Source organism: Podarcis raffonei, chromosome 5 (genome assembly GCF_027172205.1).
Source record: "Podarcis raffonei isolate rPodRaf1 chromosome 5, rPodRaf1.pri, whole genome shotgun sequence".
Taxonomy (NCBI): domain Eukaryota; kingdom Metazoa; phylum Chordata; class Lepidosauria; order Squamata; family Lacertidae; genus Podarcis; species Podarcis raffonei.
Window position 1 is genome coordinate 40,896,221 of NC_070606.1, and position 16,580 is coordinate 40,912,800.

Genomic DNA, 16,580 nt, shown 5'->3' on the forward strand with positions numbered 1-16,580 from the left:
AAGTCTACTTTCAGATCAAAGTAAATGTGTTTCAGGATTGGGTATCAGTGGGGAGAGATACATTTTTTCCCTCCACCTGGATCCTAACAACACACCATTGTTTTTGGAAGTTAAAACCTACTTGGGGAAAACCCAGTGGGATTTACTGCCCCTTGACTAGTCTGGGCTGGTGGTGGGGAGGAGGAGGAGGAAAGGCTATTTTGCAGCAGGAAAGACAAACGGTTTGTAATTATAAATTATTATTTCTATATCTGTGTATATATATCTCTATACACACTCACATACAAATATATAAATATATACACTTATAGAAAGCAGCTGCTGTTGTGTGATTCAAAAAACCATGGAACATGGCAGTATAGTAAATAACATGAGAAAACAAAAAACAAAAAAGTCTATAAAAATGACCAGGACAGAACAAAAAACCCCACCCTGCAACCCTCCCCCCCCCCACTTCAAAAAATCACAGGGACCATAAATCTTGGTTAACATACAATAATAACACACCAGGACTTCTATACAAGGCAAATGTACAAAATCCCAACCTTGCTTGAAGCTAGAGAAGGGTGATGAAAATTGTTTGTTTCTAAATGTTGAATATTATATATATTATATATAATTTCACATTGACAGACTTTTAAAAAAAGAAGGAAGCAGAGTGAAGTCTAAAACACAGTACATCGCGGCAAACTAGGTTTTTGTTTTTGTTTTGGCAACCAGATTGTGGCATAATATATGCATCTCCATATAAAAATAAAAAAAACAAAACAAAATCCACAATTGATGTCACAGGAATATTTACGAGAGGGTGAGGTATGAGAGGTTTCTCTCTCTTTTTTTACTTGGGGCTCTAAAGCCCAGACTCCAAAGAAAATAGTGTATGATCAACAGCCTAAAATAAAATAATAACCATAACATTAAAAACAATAACGTGGCACGCTGGACTCCGGTGGATGAATAGAGCTGTCACGGTATAAGCGATGGGATGCATCTCAAGTCCTTCCTCTTCCTCCTCACTACAAGGAGCTTTCTCGAAAGATCTTCTCGTTTCGGAGGCATCTTTTCCCTGTTTGCAGAATTGATTGGCAGCTGATTTTTTTTTCTATTTACTTTAACAGACTAAAAATTAAACAAGCAAATAAAATAAAAAAGGCCCCACCAAAAAATATGGGGGCCGGAAGGGAATAAATAATAATAATATTTTTTTAAAAAACCGCGAAAGCAAAGAGGGGAGAGAGGAAGGAGGTAAGGAAAAAAATCTAATGTGATATTTACCACCACTACATCACTGCACGACACAACACTTGTGCACATTGGCAATAGGTTTACCTGCCCCCGCGGCTATTCGGAAGGACAGGAACACGGGCTGGAAGGAGGGAGAGAAAAAAGAGGTTAGAAGGTGGAGCCCAAGCAGTCCTCGACGCCGCCTCCCGCCTCCCCGCGCCCCAAGCCAAGCAATAGGGCCTCCGTCGTCGCAGGCACCCCGGCTTCCTCCTCCCCGATTCCCTCCCGCTTTTCTTCTCATGGGGAACACCGGCTGGGTCATCCTCCGCCTCCTGGAAGAGCCACGCGCGTCTTCCTTGGGCCCGCCCCGAGCTCGTGCGTCTTTTCCCGGGGAGTAACCGCAGTGCCTTAAGCGCACCAAAGCAAGAGTTGAGGCCTGTTTGAAGCCGCGGGCTCCAGGCCTCGGCAGCGAATCTCACTGCAGTCGAAATCAAGCAGCCCGTCCCGTCGAACGCAGGCTTACTTTAGAGTAGGATCGGGCGGCTCTTTCGGAGCGAGCGCCCCGTTACCGGGCTGACCTGCAGCCCCCGACTTTTAACCAGGTTTACTCAGGTCCACTGATTGCCATAGTAATAGTAATCAATTACCACTGATTATTTTCAGGTTTGTATGTAAAACTGGGGCGGCGCCCGCGGTCCCCCTCTCTCGCCAAGAACCTCATTTTTACATCGGATGACAAACTAAATATACTCTTTCTGGTTAGCTAAAAAACTTAGGTCCTTGTATATATATCCAAATATCAGTTCAAACACAGGGATGGATGTTCCTTGCCCAAAGGGGGCGATTCTTACACTCTGGGATATCTAGGCTACCCTCCTACACGCACCCGGAGTTCAGTGCGTTGCCTCGGAGTCAGTGCCTCTGAACGCATTGGCGCGTCCTTCTGTGTAGGATTGCGCTAGTGCAGGTCTTGCTAGCTGCAGGCTTAAGTAGCCATTAATGGGTTGACGTGTATGTCGAGAAGCAAGATCCGCCCAGGGAAAAGGGAAATCAGGCCTCAAGCTTCCTCCTGCTCTGTCCGTTTCTGAACGCACAGCCCACTCCAAAGAAACCGAAGCGGCGTGGCTTTCGGATCCCTGACTCTGGCACCAGGGAAGCGAAGTCTCACCGTTGCTCGGAGCGCGCTTCCAAGGGCGCGTCAGGCTGCTTTTACGCACCTTTGGAGTCGGAAACTATCGGCTCTGCAGCAGCGCGATCAAGCGGACTGACTGCTAGGGATCGGGGCGTTGAGGGCTCGCGGTACTTGCTAACCTGCTGGTAGCGGTAGGTCCTCATTTTCGGATTTTAAAAGTGTGTCTAAGCGGGGAAGTTTATTTCAATAGTTTTCATACCCGGATCAGAAAATAAAAACGCAAGGGTCTTTCAGATCCGGGGTCCCCTTGACGCCAGGACACTGACCTTCACGCTCTTGATCTTGCCCCTCCCCTTTGAATCTCAACTCGACCCAAGGCACAGAAAACTCTGAAAAATGGACGCCTGTCGCCGCGCTCTACTTCCTACACGTGGGTTTCAACTTCTGATCGTTTGCTAGCGCCTTCCAGGCTCCCCAGCTCCCGTTTTCTAACCCGAAGCTACGCACGTTTGCTGGAAAAAACCAGCCCTATATTGATCCATGGGACTCCTTCCAAGCAAGAGGGCACCTCTCCTACAAAGAGCCCCCGCCGCCCCACCCACGCCCCCTTGGCCCGCCACAGACACGCGTTCATGCAGCTGTTCACAACGCTTACCTTGTGGTCCCCCATGCAGACATTTGGTCCAATATGGTCGTACACCACTTGCTTCTCATCGTTTTCTGACTAGGGTAAAAACATAAAAAGAAGCCCATAGTTCGGAGAGGCTTTGCACCGAGAATGCAAAGTCGCAGGTATGTAAATGCACACAGCAGCCGAGGGGAGCAGCTACACACATCGACATCCGGGAATAAGGGCCGTTAAAATCAATAGATCTCACTGACAAGGAAATGTATTCAGAGTCCGTGTACCGTTGCGCCCCCCCCCTTAAATGTTACTTCTTTAGGCACAGATGGGGAAAGCCAGCTGGGTGAATGCCAACTTCACATAGATGCAAAGAATTGCAAGATCTGTTCCTAGCCATTATTAACTCACAACACATGCCTGTCTAGGAACACAATAACTCTTACCCTACTTAGGCAACAGGCCTAGACCCACTTACTCAAGAGTAAACCTCACAGAATTGGCTGTGACTTAATTCTCAGTAGACACGTGGGACTGCACTGTTAAATCTTGAAATGCGAGTAAACTGCATTTGGAAAAATTTCAAAATGCAGCCACTGTAATTCTGATGTCTTCAGCCAGGAAGGTCTCCTTTTATTAGATCGTCATTGCACTGCAAGCAATTCCGACTTTCTCATTCCGTATCCCTGTTGTTGTGTTACTAGTACATAGCCAAGCCCAGCACATTTAAATGCCACTTATTTCAGTGAGGACAATGAACGCAAGTTAACTCCCATTAAAAAACAGGCCTTAAAAATGCTCAGCTTTGGCTTTATCCGGTCAGTAGTCAGAAACAAACCTTCAAGGATGCAGCCACCAATAGTGTTCTAAAAGGGGTGTTAACGGATTGGAAGCTGTTCCTCAATTGCTACTGTGGGTCCAAATACTAAAGGGAGCACTTCTTTCAGTACCAACCTGCTCAAAGAGAGCCAGGCAACCATCCTATGTGTTCAGTCTTTAGAGGTGCATCATGTCTTGAGTGGATAAAAGTGAGGGCCTACTTTGTGATGGCACCCTGACTGTGGAATACCCCCCAGAGGAAGGTAAGCCTAGTGTCAACACTGTACTCTTTTCAGTGCCAAGTTAAAACCAGGCATTTTAGATTATTATATCTTTACTTGTTTGTTCTTTTTATTGTGGCTTTGTCTTCACAATGGGCTTTTTATTTTGGTAATTTTAAAGTTTGTTTGCCTGCTGCCCTGAAGTCTTTTTTGAACAAAGAATAGTATGTATGTTTGTGTGTATATAAAACCAAACTTTCTGGTTTACACTGGCCAATTAATTAACCAGTTAATTTTTTATTTAAAAAACCCCCTGTATTTTAATGCAGGGGACTCTGCTTCTGCATTAAGGAAGACTGGTTTCTCTTAGCTAGCTACCAAAGGCTGTAATCTGACATACAACCAGTGGGATTCCCTACAGCAGGAACGGTGAACCTGTGGCCTGCCAGATGTTGTTGGACTCCAATTCCTATCAGCTTCAGTCCATGTGATTATGGGATGATGGAAGTTGTAGTCCAGCAACAGTTTCCTCCTTTCCTGTACTGTAATCTTTGGGTTGTAAGGCTGAAATCCTTACCTGCTTTCCTGGGAATAAACCCCATTGAACTTAATGGGACTTAGTTCTGAGCAGGCACGGGCAGACTCATGTTTTAACTCATAGACACCCCAGTTCCTAACCACATTTATGGAGCTGGAAATCACAACTCAATGCAACTTCTAGGCCGGTTTTAAATTGGGGGTGTTCTACACAATACTTCAGTTGACATCCATAGGCTACTCCCAAGCTGAAGGTACTTGTCAGTCTTCACAGTTCTTAAACTCCTATTTTTCAAATCCACAATTAAATGCCTTAATCGATTAGGGGCACTGATAAAGTGATTAATGCTTTCAGCTCTAATCCTATTACCAGATTTGGTATCAACCCTGTTTAGATCTAATTAGGGTCTTCTGTTGCACAGAATTGGAAACACTGAGGAAAGGAAATGGATTTAACCCCCCACCCCACCCTACGTGTAGTCTTTTATGAAATATATTTCCCCCTCCATCAGATATATCAATAGTAAACATAGTATGTTTGGGATTCCCTATGATTTCAGTGGAGCTGGCTTTCAACCAGATCTACTTAAGAATGAAAGCTGGAAACATCCGAATCAATGGGAGTCTTGCTATTTATTTAAATGGATTTTTGGATTTTTACATAAAAAACCGCCTCTCAAAATGAGAGGTGAATGAACAATATCCCCACCGCTTGATTTATTTCCACTCTGTTCTTCCCTGGCACTTTATTCCCTTTATCCTCCTCTCTTCAAACAAATAATGAAATCGACACAGCTTTTGCTACTGCATCGACTATTACATCGACCAACGCTGACCATCTTCTTTGTTTATCTAGCATAATGACCCTGCTAAAGCAATCACTTAAGAGGGAGGTAGAGAGACTGGCTCTGACTTGCAATTTCTCAGGCTGGTTAAACTGCGAGATAATTAAATCTGGAGCCCACACCCTTCTCCCCAGATCTTCCATACATACATACATGCAACCGCAGCTGTGCTTGCAAATAGTTTGCCATCCTCATTTATTTCTGATGAAAAACAGTCAAGCTTTCCCTCATCTGTAATCAGTCAAATTTGACTGGGCAAGAACTTTATATATATACAGCTGCATTTGGGACTATAAAGTTAAAACTGAATTATCTTTAATGCAGTAAGAAAACTTAAGGTCATATTTGCTTTCTAGCATGCTTGCCTGGGAATCTATCTCTGTATCTATTCACACACACACACACACACACACACACACCCTCCCTCCCTAACCTTCTGCATTGTATGCATGAACACTTTCCAATATTTCAAGTTCATAATGCCACCGCCATCGGAAGTGGAGATACATTCATCAAAAGCGACTTGATAATTTACAAAGGCAGCGTCAAATTGTGGATTTTCGAGTGCATAATCTTTAGACAGATAAACAAATTACAGCAGCGCACAAGCAGAAACACGCTCCACTCAGCTGAGCATTCATTACGCCATGCTCTCAGGCAGTTCTGTGACTCTCGAGCAGCGGGCAACCTTTGGTGTGTTAGGGCTCAGCAAGCATAAAATAACATGCTGGGGAGGTAACCGACCGTGGCATGATAAATGAGGTTGTGCTAAAGCTGTTTACAGCCCCATGTCTGTACAATCTGTAAGGAGCCTACTGCATGGAGTCTGGTGTTTTGGGCTCCCTGCTAATTTGGGCACGGCTAGAAGCTCTTGCCCTGTACAAACAAAGGAGCCCAAAACTGCAAGAGCTAAACTTACTTTTTGGATGTGGTGGGGAGAAACACTGGGTGAGGCTCAACTAAGTTTTACTCAGACTCATTGAAAGCAATGGACCTATCTTAATAATGTTTGGTAATTTTAGGGGGGGTCTACTCTTAGCTGAATACCACCCATTGCTTCTACATTCATACGGCACTTTGAAAACTAGCAGAGTGCCTTACAATTTTGCTTGTCCCCATAAATCGACTGGGGATGTAGGTGACTATTATTCCCATTATACAGATAAGAGAACTGAGGCCAGGGGATAGTGACAACCCAGTGGCTTGTTCTGGCAGGACTCCTGTGCAATTAACAGCTATCTTACCCACCTTGCAGAAGTTTAGCAGGTGTAACTTTCACCAGATGCCCTGAAAATCTCCGTGTTAAAATTTCTGCCTTGCCTGCAGGCACTTTGAAGGCACTGAAGCAGCACCAGAGTAAGGTTTCCACCGTACTTAATCTGACTTTGCAAAATTAGCTGCTAGTCGAACCCCCCCCCCCAGATTTGTGTTGCGGGGTTAAACTAGCAGCTGTAGCTACACAGGAGAGCCACAGTACCTTTGTGACTTATGGCTGCCACATTAATCCGCAGATATCACATAGCATATCTTGGGAGTTCTCAGCTGTTAAATAAATGTAGCTTTTAGAGTACTGGTGTCTTCTAAATGCTTGGTCAGTGGATTGGGAGAAACAATCCTGCATATGCTTCCACTGAAAAATGTATTATTTTATTTTCAGCACATGTTTTAATTCACACTATTTATTTTGCTTAGTGGTCCAACAAGATAGGCCACCGTTGTTCTCACTCTACAGATGGGAGAATTTAGGCTGGAGGTGACACCTGAAGCTGCACAGTGAGTGACATGGGTGGGGTTTGATTCCAAAGTTTAAGTTATTATTTATTATATTTTTAAGGTCTTCGTCCAACCATTGTTCCCAGAGGGGTATCCAAAGAATAAAAAACATAATAGAACTATCTAACTCACTGTTCCAGTACAAAATACTAGCAATATAGAAATCACAGTGACAGCCAAACATCTCTTTAGTCTACAAAGGCCAGCTGGAAAAACATACGTCTTTAACTGTGAGAGTCAACAGTATGATGCAGCAGCAGCAAAAAAAAAAGCTAATGCAATTCTAGGTTGTATACTGTCGAGATAAGGGAGGACATAGTACCACTGTATTCTGCCTTGGTCAGACCACATTTGGGAGTACTGTGTCCAGTTCTGGCCACTACGATTTAAGAAGGCTATTGGCAAGCTGGAACATGTGCAGAGGAGGGCGGCCAAGATGACAAAGGGTCTGGAAAGCAAGCCTTATGAGGAATGGTTGAGGGAGCTGGAGATTTTTTAGCTTGGAGAAGACTTAAGAGGTGATACGACAGCCAACTTCAACTATCTGAAGGAATGTCACACAGAAGATGGAGCAAGCTTGATTCCTGCCGTCCCATACCCGAACCAGTAGATTCAAATGACAAGAAAGGAGATTCTGATTAAGCATTTGGAAGAACTTTCTGATTTTAAGAGCTGTTAAACCATGGGATGGGCTACATAGGAAAGTGGTGGGTTCTCCTTCACTGGAAGCGTTTAAGCAGGTTGGAGGGCCAGTTGTCGGGGACTGTTTCCCGCATCTGACACTGGAGGTGAAACATAGCCATCATGGCTAGTCATTGTTTGATATCCTTCTCCATGAATTTGTCTAATCCTCTTATATAGCAGAAGTGAGTTCCATAGTCTAACTATGTGAATAAGTACTTCCTTTTATCTGTAAAAGTACTTCCTTTTACCTGAATCTTCCAACATTCACCCCATTGGATGTCTATGAGATTAGTGTTATGAGAGAGGGAGAAAAACTTTCCCATCCCCTTTTTTCCATGCCATGCATAAATTCTTATAAACTTTTAGCCTGTTACTGAGTGGGGAAAACATATCACCAATGGGAGGAAGTACCATAATCGGGAACCTAAGATTGGGTAAGCATAATTGCTCCCCGTCTTGTTAGCTGGCTGTTGTGTATAGTTCGGCCAGGTTCCCCAGGATATGCCTTCATGTGTTTACAGCGGGAGCGAGGATGGAGGAGATGTGCCCAGAAAAGAATAATGGGAGGGCACCTGGGCTGTGTTCCTAGTCTTGTCAAATCAGGCCCATGAATGGGACGGTGAAATAAAGGAAATTTCCTGGAAGTCCCAATTCATTAGAATGCAGTGCAACCTCATTTGTTTGAATAGCCTAGGGGACGTTCAAAACATTTGGATAATATGTGGGAGTGCTATGTACATTGGATTGCACTGATGTGGAATTATATAGAGTGTGCACCATGAATGGATTCAGATAAGGAGACCTGGCTAACCCAAGATAAGTTAAGAACGTCCTAAATGACAAAAAGATTTAAAAGCAGGTAGGGCGGAGGAGCACACCCTACTCTCTATCTTTTTAAAAATCTTGGGTCATCCCACCCCCCCGGAGCACAATCCCAGGGTTTGCGTTCTGTGGTTCTGTCCACATCCTTAGACACAGCTTGACCCCCTAACTAAACATGGTGACTTGCCACAGATCCTGTGGCAAATAACCTTGGAATAAGGAGCCAAATGCTTAGCAAACAACTAACAGCCCAATGGAAGTGACTTTTGTAAGCTATCTTGAAAAGTTCTGGATGGAGCATACAAGGTAGGTGAAATGATTAGTACATCAGTATCTGATAATCATTGGATTTTTGCTAAGGATGGCTGAGAATCCAAGGAGCGTAAGCTTGTATATCCAATGCTTGCACAGTGGGATTTTCACTGAACGCCCAGTTGTTCTGAGCTTTCAATAATAGATCCTGATCTCCAAAATATGAGGGCTGGAAACTTCTTCAAAAATGAAACCATATGCCACCATATTTTCTAGCAGGCTCGAGGCACTTTTCAATAGTCAAAAGCAGGGGGCAGTAACCTAAGGCCCATGGGCCGGAAGTGGCCTGTGGAGCCCCCAAACTGAGCTGCCCGCAAGACAAACCTTGCTGACCCCTGATCAAAAGAGTCCTACACTTTCAAGTCAGCGCTTACCTTTAGAATCAGCTCTTTGGCAGAATGTGACATTAGGATCCTGTCACACCAAGCTGGGCATCTAGTGTTCATATACTGCATTCCCTGGCTACAATCTTCACTGTACGGATAGCTGTGGGGACAGGAAAACACCAAACTCAAATGTAACATCTGTTAGCAAAAACTCACAAGTTTTACCAGGCAAATTTATGTAACAAAACCAAATACAGGTGCTTTTTCTTTCCATGCTCACTTCTAATTTCTTGCAGGTCTCTCTCTCTCTCCCCCTCCCCAGTTTGTAATTGTATTGCATTGCAATTTGTTGAATTGTTATATTTTTAAAACTTTATTTTGAAAGCCACCTTGGGAAGTTGATTAAACAAAATAGAAGTACTTTAAAATAAACAAATAGAAGTGCTTTTAAATAAATAAGCAGTACAACGAGATTATTTATGTTTGTTTAGGGAATGATGTTAAGTCACGTGCTTAGTACATTTGTGTGAAAAGTAAAAGCACTGGAAAGATGCATTTTGAAAAACAACAATAAATAGATAAGTATTTTTTAAGAGTTGAAATCTATTCTGCTTATTGCTAGATTGGGGGGAAAAATGGGATTATAGAGGTCTTCAAGATGAAGGTTTTAAAATAAGATTTGTGGGATTGAAACAAAATCCTTTCATGCTTGAAGAGAAACTTATTTACCATCCTACTTGGCGTGATATTATGAAACTGAGATGCATAGCTCTCCACCAAATGGGTTTACAAGCTACACTGCCATTAAAAAGATTAGCCGTGGCAAACAGCCAGCTAAAGTATACTGAATGTATTGGAACAAACCAGTGAACTCAGTACCTTTTCCACCTCATCAAACCTAACAAGACTCATTTTCAAAACATATTATGAGAATTCAATTTGCTGCTTCACTGCCATACAGAAGTACAGCTTATTTCTGAGTGTCCAGGGGAGGCGTTGATGATGTAATATTCTTGCGAGCAGAAGCTTTGTCTGCAATTTAAGGGCTGACTTTTGCAGGCAACCTATTAATGTAGCTCTCCTTTTAAGTTGTGCATGAACCTGACATAACAAAGACTACTTTTATATTAGAGAAGTTGTGCGAATCAATCATATTCTGTATTGTTCACCCCTTAATTTTCACAGTATGAACTCCCTGAGGTTGCAAGCGTTAAAACTTCATGCTGAGCACATACAGCTATCATGAAGCCCTAAACCAGTTTATATGTACATATATCCAGTATATACACCCAGTGCTATTCACGTTTCCTTAAATGAGCACTGCTTTTAGAGCAGAGACTCCCAGCACATCAACTGGCTCTGAACACACACGGAAGTTTTATGGCCATTATTAACAATAGACTTAAGAAATAAAAACACAGCTATGTTTGACTTTGACAAGCTGAGAGCAAAGGTTTACATAGGCGTTTTTGGACTTCCTATTACTGTGGCACTGTCCTGGATCTCTACGGCTTGGCAGCTTGTCCTCACCCATCCTGATTGGCTCCATGGCTTGTTGGTCTCCAAAGATGCACACTTGCAACAGTCCTGACACATTCAGGGTAGCCATGGTTTTCTCATGGGTATTCTGGATAAATTTCTGCCCTCCAAAATTCGTAACTGGGAAATGGTGAGTTTTATGTGGTTCCCTAGTCAGGAAGAGGGATCATGGGTCCATGGTCAAATGCTTGCTTTGCATGAACGTCTCGGATTCAATCAGAGATTTCCAGTTAAAATGACCAGATAGCAGGGGATATGATGTCAGGAGCTCGGCCTACACTTGAGTAGGACCCTGGCAGAGACACATGCCCGAATGGCATGTTCTCTCCCTCCTGGTCGATTGTTCGGGAGCTTCAAAAGCTTTCTTCAGCCTGAACATCACAGCGACCAATGCCAACCGACACCGGCACACTTAGGGATCCACAGAGTTTGCGCAGTTGCCTAACAGACCTCAGCAACTCAGCATTTTGGCTAATCTACTTTATTTACATATAAACACACATGGATCACTGCAACATGGCTCCCTCTCTCTCTAGCATCAGACAGCAAAGAGAAAAAGAACAAAGGACAATAGTCCCAACTTCACGGAACACAGTAACACAAACATCCTGTCTCCATCACTTTCCACTCTGTGGAGTCAAAACACACCCCGTCATGTGATAGACAAAAATCCCACGACTCCAATCATGGAGCAGGAATTCTAACATATGAAAGAGGTTTGCCTGAGATCCTGGAGAGCAGCTGCTAAAACTGGGCTAGCTGTACATCCAGTGTATTTTCACAAATTGTCCAGTCTGCTATAAAACTTATTCCTATGTTTCTGTGTTTTGCTGATAACAGCCGAGGAAGCAATGAACAAGGTCTCTTACAAGAGAGTAAATTTTAGTGGTTGTGAGACAGCCAGGACGAGGAAGTCAGTTCCCCACCCTCCCCATCATGCCCATCTCCTCCCTAGGGTCCTCCTACATATATCTTAGATATGTGTACACATAAAAGCCTTCTTCCAGTATAAAACAAACACTTGGCTGCCTTTGCACATCATGGTAAACCATGGCTCCCATTTCAAGTGGGTGCAACAGACCATGATCTCTGGCCTAGTGTTACATATGAACTGGGGACTGTGGTTGGATTCACTGCAAGCAAATCATGATATGAAGCCAAGGTTTGTTATTGGCTTACCAATTGTGGTTTATCTGAAGAGAAACAAACCATGGCCTCAGGTTTAGAAGTAATGCTAAGCCAGGAGTTGTGGTTTGATACTCTGCTAGGTGAGGAGCAAAGTGGGAGAGATCTCTGCATTCATGGCAAACCATGGTTTACTGTGATGTGATGACCTGGTTCCGCTTCAAGAGGTTCAAAGCAATAAGAATTCTGGAAGAGCCCAGGTTTGTAACACATCTAGGCAAATATCTGAATGCTAGCATTTGGTACCATGGACAAATAAGACACCCAATTAAAGAAAACCGTTTCCTAACCAAAAGGTTCATTTCACAACTTGGCAACTCCCATTAGGGTACTTTCTGAGAAAAGTCAAATGACTTGGGCTTTATTGTTGTCTTGCACAAAAACTGCAGAACCTTTGAAGGTCCATATTGTGCCGTCAAATGCTAATTTTGAAATTCAGCATTCTACTGCTCTTCAGAGAGGAAGATGGCAAAAGAGCAACAAAAGAACCCCAAAAGAGCAAAAAGAGGAAGATGGCTGCATGACTAGCCCTTTTACAGGGTCTGCTAGGGTCATGCCCCTCTACCTGGTCACATACACGGGGAGGATGCTCCAGAACAGGTATGACAGGAAGTCCTCCCTGTCTGGAGCAACATTCCCCTGTGTGTCCACTCTAGGAAACAGGAAATGTTGTATTTGACTGCTTCAGTGAATGATATATCCCACAAAAACTACTGGAGATTTATATAACTTGGAATTTGAAGATACAGTAGTATATCCCAATGGTGTTTATCAAACGGGATGATACATTTTAAGCTTTATTTACTTGATGTACCAAAAGAATTCTGATTTCACTTTGAAGTACTTCTGCAGGGTCAACATCTGATGTAATGCCTGGTATAATGGACACACATCATCACCCAGGATTCTGTGACTATAAGCAAATGTCTGCTGTGCTTGAATTGCATTAAATGAATGAAGTCCAAATTGCTAACTCCAAAACAATTGGAGGAGCTGGAAAAAAAGAATAATGAGATATTCACCCTGATTCAAAGGAGATGCTACATTCTCTGCAATTTTTTCGAATCTTTTTGGACTCTGTGCACATCAGAGACCTTTGGAGTTTGGCCAAGACTGAAATGTACCTCCATTGAAATCACGGGATGGTTTGCTATTCAGTTCAGTGGAAGGTGACTTTCACCTATTGTCAACAATCCTGTGGCCAGTTACATGTGGATAACTTACTTTCAGAAGGAAACGATAGGTTTCTAACTTGGCCTGCAACCAAGTCATAATCTATTTTAGTTTAGTGCAACCCCCTTGCCCCCAAACAGATGTATTTTTAGATTTCAGGGAAGACTTTTGTGTGCAGATTCTAAAGGGATTCTGTAATACTGTCACCTTCTAATCTTCCTAGGATCATGGATTGCCATGGACAGGATGCAGGGTATACATGCTATGCATTCTTCATAAGCGAGGTCCTGATTTTGTCTTAAGGTAACCAGGATGCTTGTTAATACGTCATTTGATAGGATTGTGCGGCAAATGTGGAAAAGAGCCATTTAAGAATAAGCATAGCTAGCTGTTCATAGCTAGACACCCAGTAAATATTTCCCACGGATTAAAGTACTAATTAATATTACTATATCTGCAGAGCCTCAAGTGCAAAAAATCCAAAGCAAAACAGTCTGTTGATGCAATCAGCTTAGTTCATTTGAAACATCTCTCTTAGGCAATGGCTATAATTAATGAGCCTTCATCATGTGCTCATCCTTTGCATCAGGTCAAGCTGTAAGATACACTTCTGTTGGAATTAAATTGACCAATCTGAACTGACCAAAATGCTAATATTCCTGATCCCCTGTTAGCTAACTGGCCACGATGTGTATTTCATTTGAGCAAAATCAGGAGGGCAAACAAGGCTTGCAAACATAAGAGTTAAAGTACAATGAGTTAAACAGCTGCCGCTTGCAAATAGTAGAACACCACCATGGTGACCAAGCTAACAATCAGAGTCAAAGGTCACAATAAAAGAGGTGTGTATGTGTGTATCAGCCAGGCAATTTGGCAGCAAAGGGTAAGGAGGATAAATAGGTCCCGAATCATTGTTTCACATAGGGTTACATACAAAAAAACAAAACAAGGTAGAATTATTCCAAGTACAGTAGTAGTTTTTATAGGCCTGTATAGACCATTTGTTATGTTGCGATGAGCCTGCACACTTGCCTCTTGCTGCATTAGCTATTTCTAGTAATATGGATGCAATGGAATGTTTCCATTTAGGGAAAAGATGACTAAGAACTTCCTTTTTGCTGCAAGATGGCAGGTCCTTCTTGGTACATAAAATCTGCTCATATCCACACCACACACTCGTGAATTGCCTGGGTGACGGTATCAACCTCAATGAATGTTAATGTCAATAATGCCTTTCCTGGATCATCTTAGGGCATGTTTAGTTAGCTGTAATGGCCATAAAGGTTGGAACAATAAATATAAACTATAGTATATTTAGCCTGCTTAGACAGGAATAACAGAAATTAGTATGGCAATATCTTCAACTTTGGGTCCACAAATGTTGCTGGCCTACAACTCCCATCATCTCTGACCACTGGCTAGGCTGGCTGTGGATGATGGGAGTTGTAGTCCACAGCATCCAAAGCGCTACAGATTCCCCAGTCCTGTTCTAAGCGTACCAACACAGAAAATTAGGTTTACTTAACCCTTTTATGCTAGAAATAAGCACTTTACTAATCTAATATTGTGGCAAAAGTGGATAGAGCCACTCTACAAGTCAACTTAACCATTCCTTGGCTGTTCATCATAGCCATTTTTTAAAAACCTCTCCACCATTGCACCTGGAGTTATTGTAAGATATCCTCCTACAGTGAGAGAGTTCTTGCAAAACCTGGACTCTGACAGTGCTGACAGGGGAAGTTTCCACACAGAGAAACCAAGGAGAAGAAAATAAAACAGCAGTTGTTTAATAACCTCATGCTATCACTGGTAACACGTGGAGACTAAATACAGCACCTAGGTTACGACAATCCTATTCAGACACTCATAATGGGCCTTAAATAAACAGGCATGGAGAGGGGAACATGCATGAGTGCTCTACATCTGCCCTTTCTTCCCCATTGGTCTTTGCATCTTCAAGGATGACTTGTCTACAGCAAGGAAGCATCCTGTACTTGTGGAGGCCTCTGTGCATTTTGGAACCCTGATTTTCCTTGGGGGTGCAGTTAAGACTGCTTCTGCATGATGAATGCCTGAACAACGCTACTGAGAAAGGCAAATGTGTCCGTCCGTCTCCCCCCCCACCCCAATCAGGAAAAAAAGGACATTGCCGTATTTCAGAATGACCTTGCTTTACGCTGCTCAGTACAGTGCAGAGAAAAGAAGAAATGTGATGGAATAAAGTCCAAATTCTTTGGAAGGAGGGGACAATAGGAAAATAAGCCAGTTCTCTCTACAGAATAGGTCTACAGAATATACTTCTGCTAGGAAGCTAGCAAGAAATCCAGACGAAAAATGCCACAGCTATGAATGAGATTTGACCTGTCATTCTTGCTTAGATGTGTCAAAGCAAAGAAATTGTCAGCGTTGGGTGGGGGTGAGGGGGGTGGGGGTGTCTGCTGAAGGAAGGGGTTTATGTGGAATTCACAAAGAGAAGAGAAGATATCTAAGACACGAACATATGTCCAACCAGTAAATTACATGACAGCCTAATGCAATGACAAACAAGAACAGGTCACTTTTAAGAGAATGATTAATACACGAGATTACTGTGCATGCACACTTATCTGAAAGCAAACCTTGTAGCTGGGTGTGAACCCCTGGCAAGTCAGCTCCTATCTCTGCCATACAACAGCTACAAGAATAATTATAATAATTAATAGAGAGAGGTGATAAAGTTAACAATTGCCCACCTGTATCATGGCGAACCACAATGTCCTTATTTCGTTTTTCACACCTACCACCTTTCCATAGTGATTACAGTCTACCAAAGACCTATTTTCAGCTTACCCTGAGCTTGCTGTTTGTTTAATGTCAGGGTGTCAGGTGACTGACAGAACCTACAGCGCTGAAAAGAATTAGAGTCAGTTTCTCGCCGCTAGTACAGCAGAAAACAAGAGTGTGTTTAAAATGAACAGGCCTCACCATTTGCTATATAAAAGACCTCCCCAACCCCTCCTCAGAGGTCCACCAGAGGGATGACTTTTCGGGTGTCAGTGCTCACCAATAAATCAGAAGTGGGCTGTGCTGGTCCTTGTGCCGGCAGGCATTCAATTGGGGCGGAGACAGGACTTGGCTAATAAACACATCTATCTTCTCTGTCAGTTAATGCCAACTCTTAGTGGCTTTAAAACCATGGCTTAACTGCCCAGCAGCTTAACTATAGTTTGTTTACTGCCAACAAACCATGATCTTAAACCATGGTCTGCCATTGGTTTATGAAACTTGCTTTGCTTTAACTATGGATTATAGTGTTACATGCAAACCCAGAACTCACCCTTAACCATGGTTGCCCACCCCAACCAAGAAGTTTACCAAGCTATAAAG

At 43.0% G+C, this 16,580-nt stretch overlaps 1 protein-coding gene across 4 annotated transcripts in view; it reads right to left on the reverse strand.

Moving 5' to 3' along the window:
- Positions 1-222: 222 nt before the first annotated feature.
- INPP5A (inositol polyphosphate-5-phosphatase A) overlaps positions 223-16,580 on the reverse strand; it is a 232,590-nt gene continuing 216,232 nt past the window's right edge. For 2 of the 4 annotated variants that reach the window (XM_053388823.1, XM_053388825.1), the window contains 4 exons: positions 9,366-9,477; positions 3,012-3,080; positions 1,330-1,366; positions 223-1,066 (listed from right to left, as the gene is read on the reverse strand). In XM_053388823.1, coding sequence (XP_053244798.1) covers positions 1,017-1,066; positions 1,330-1,366; positions 3,012-3,080; positions 9,366-9,477 — 268 coding nt within the window. In that variant the 3' untranslated portion in view covers positions 223-1,016. Of the gene's footprint in view, positions 1,067-1,275; positions 1,367-3,011; positions 3,081-9,365; positions 9,478-16,580 lie in introns of all 4 variants that reach the window. The other 2 variants (XM_053388824.1, XM_053388826.1) reach the window with 1 other exon arrangement.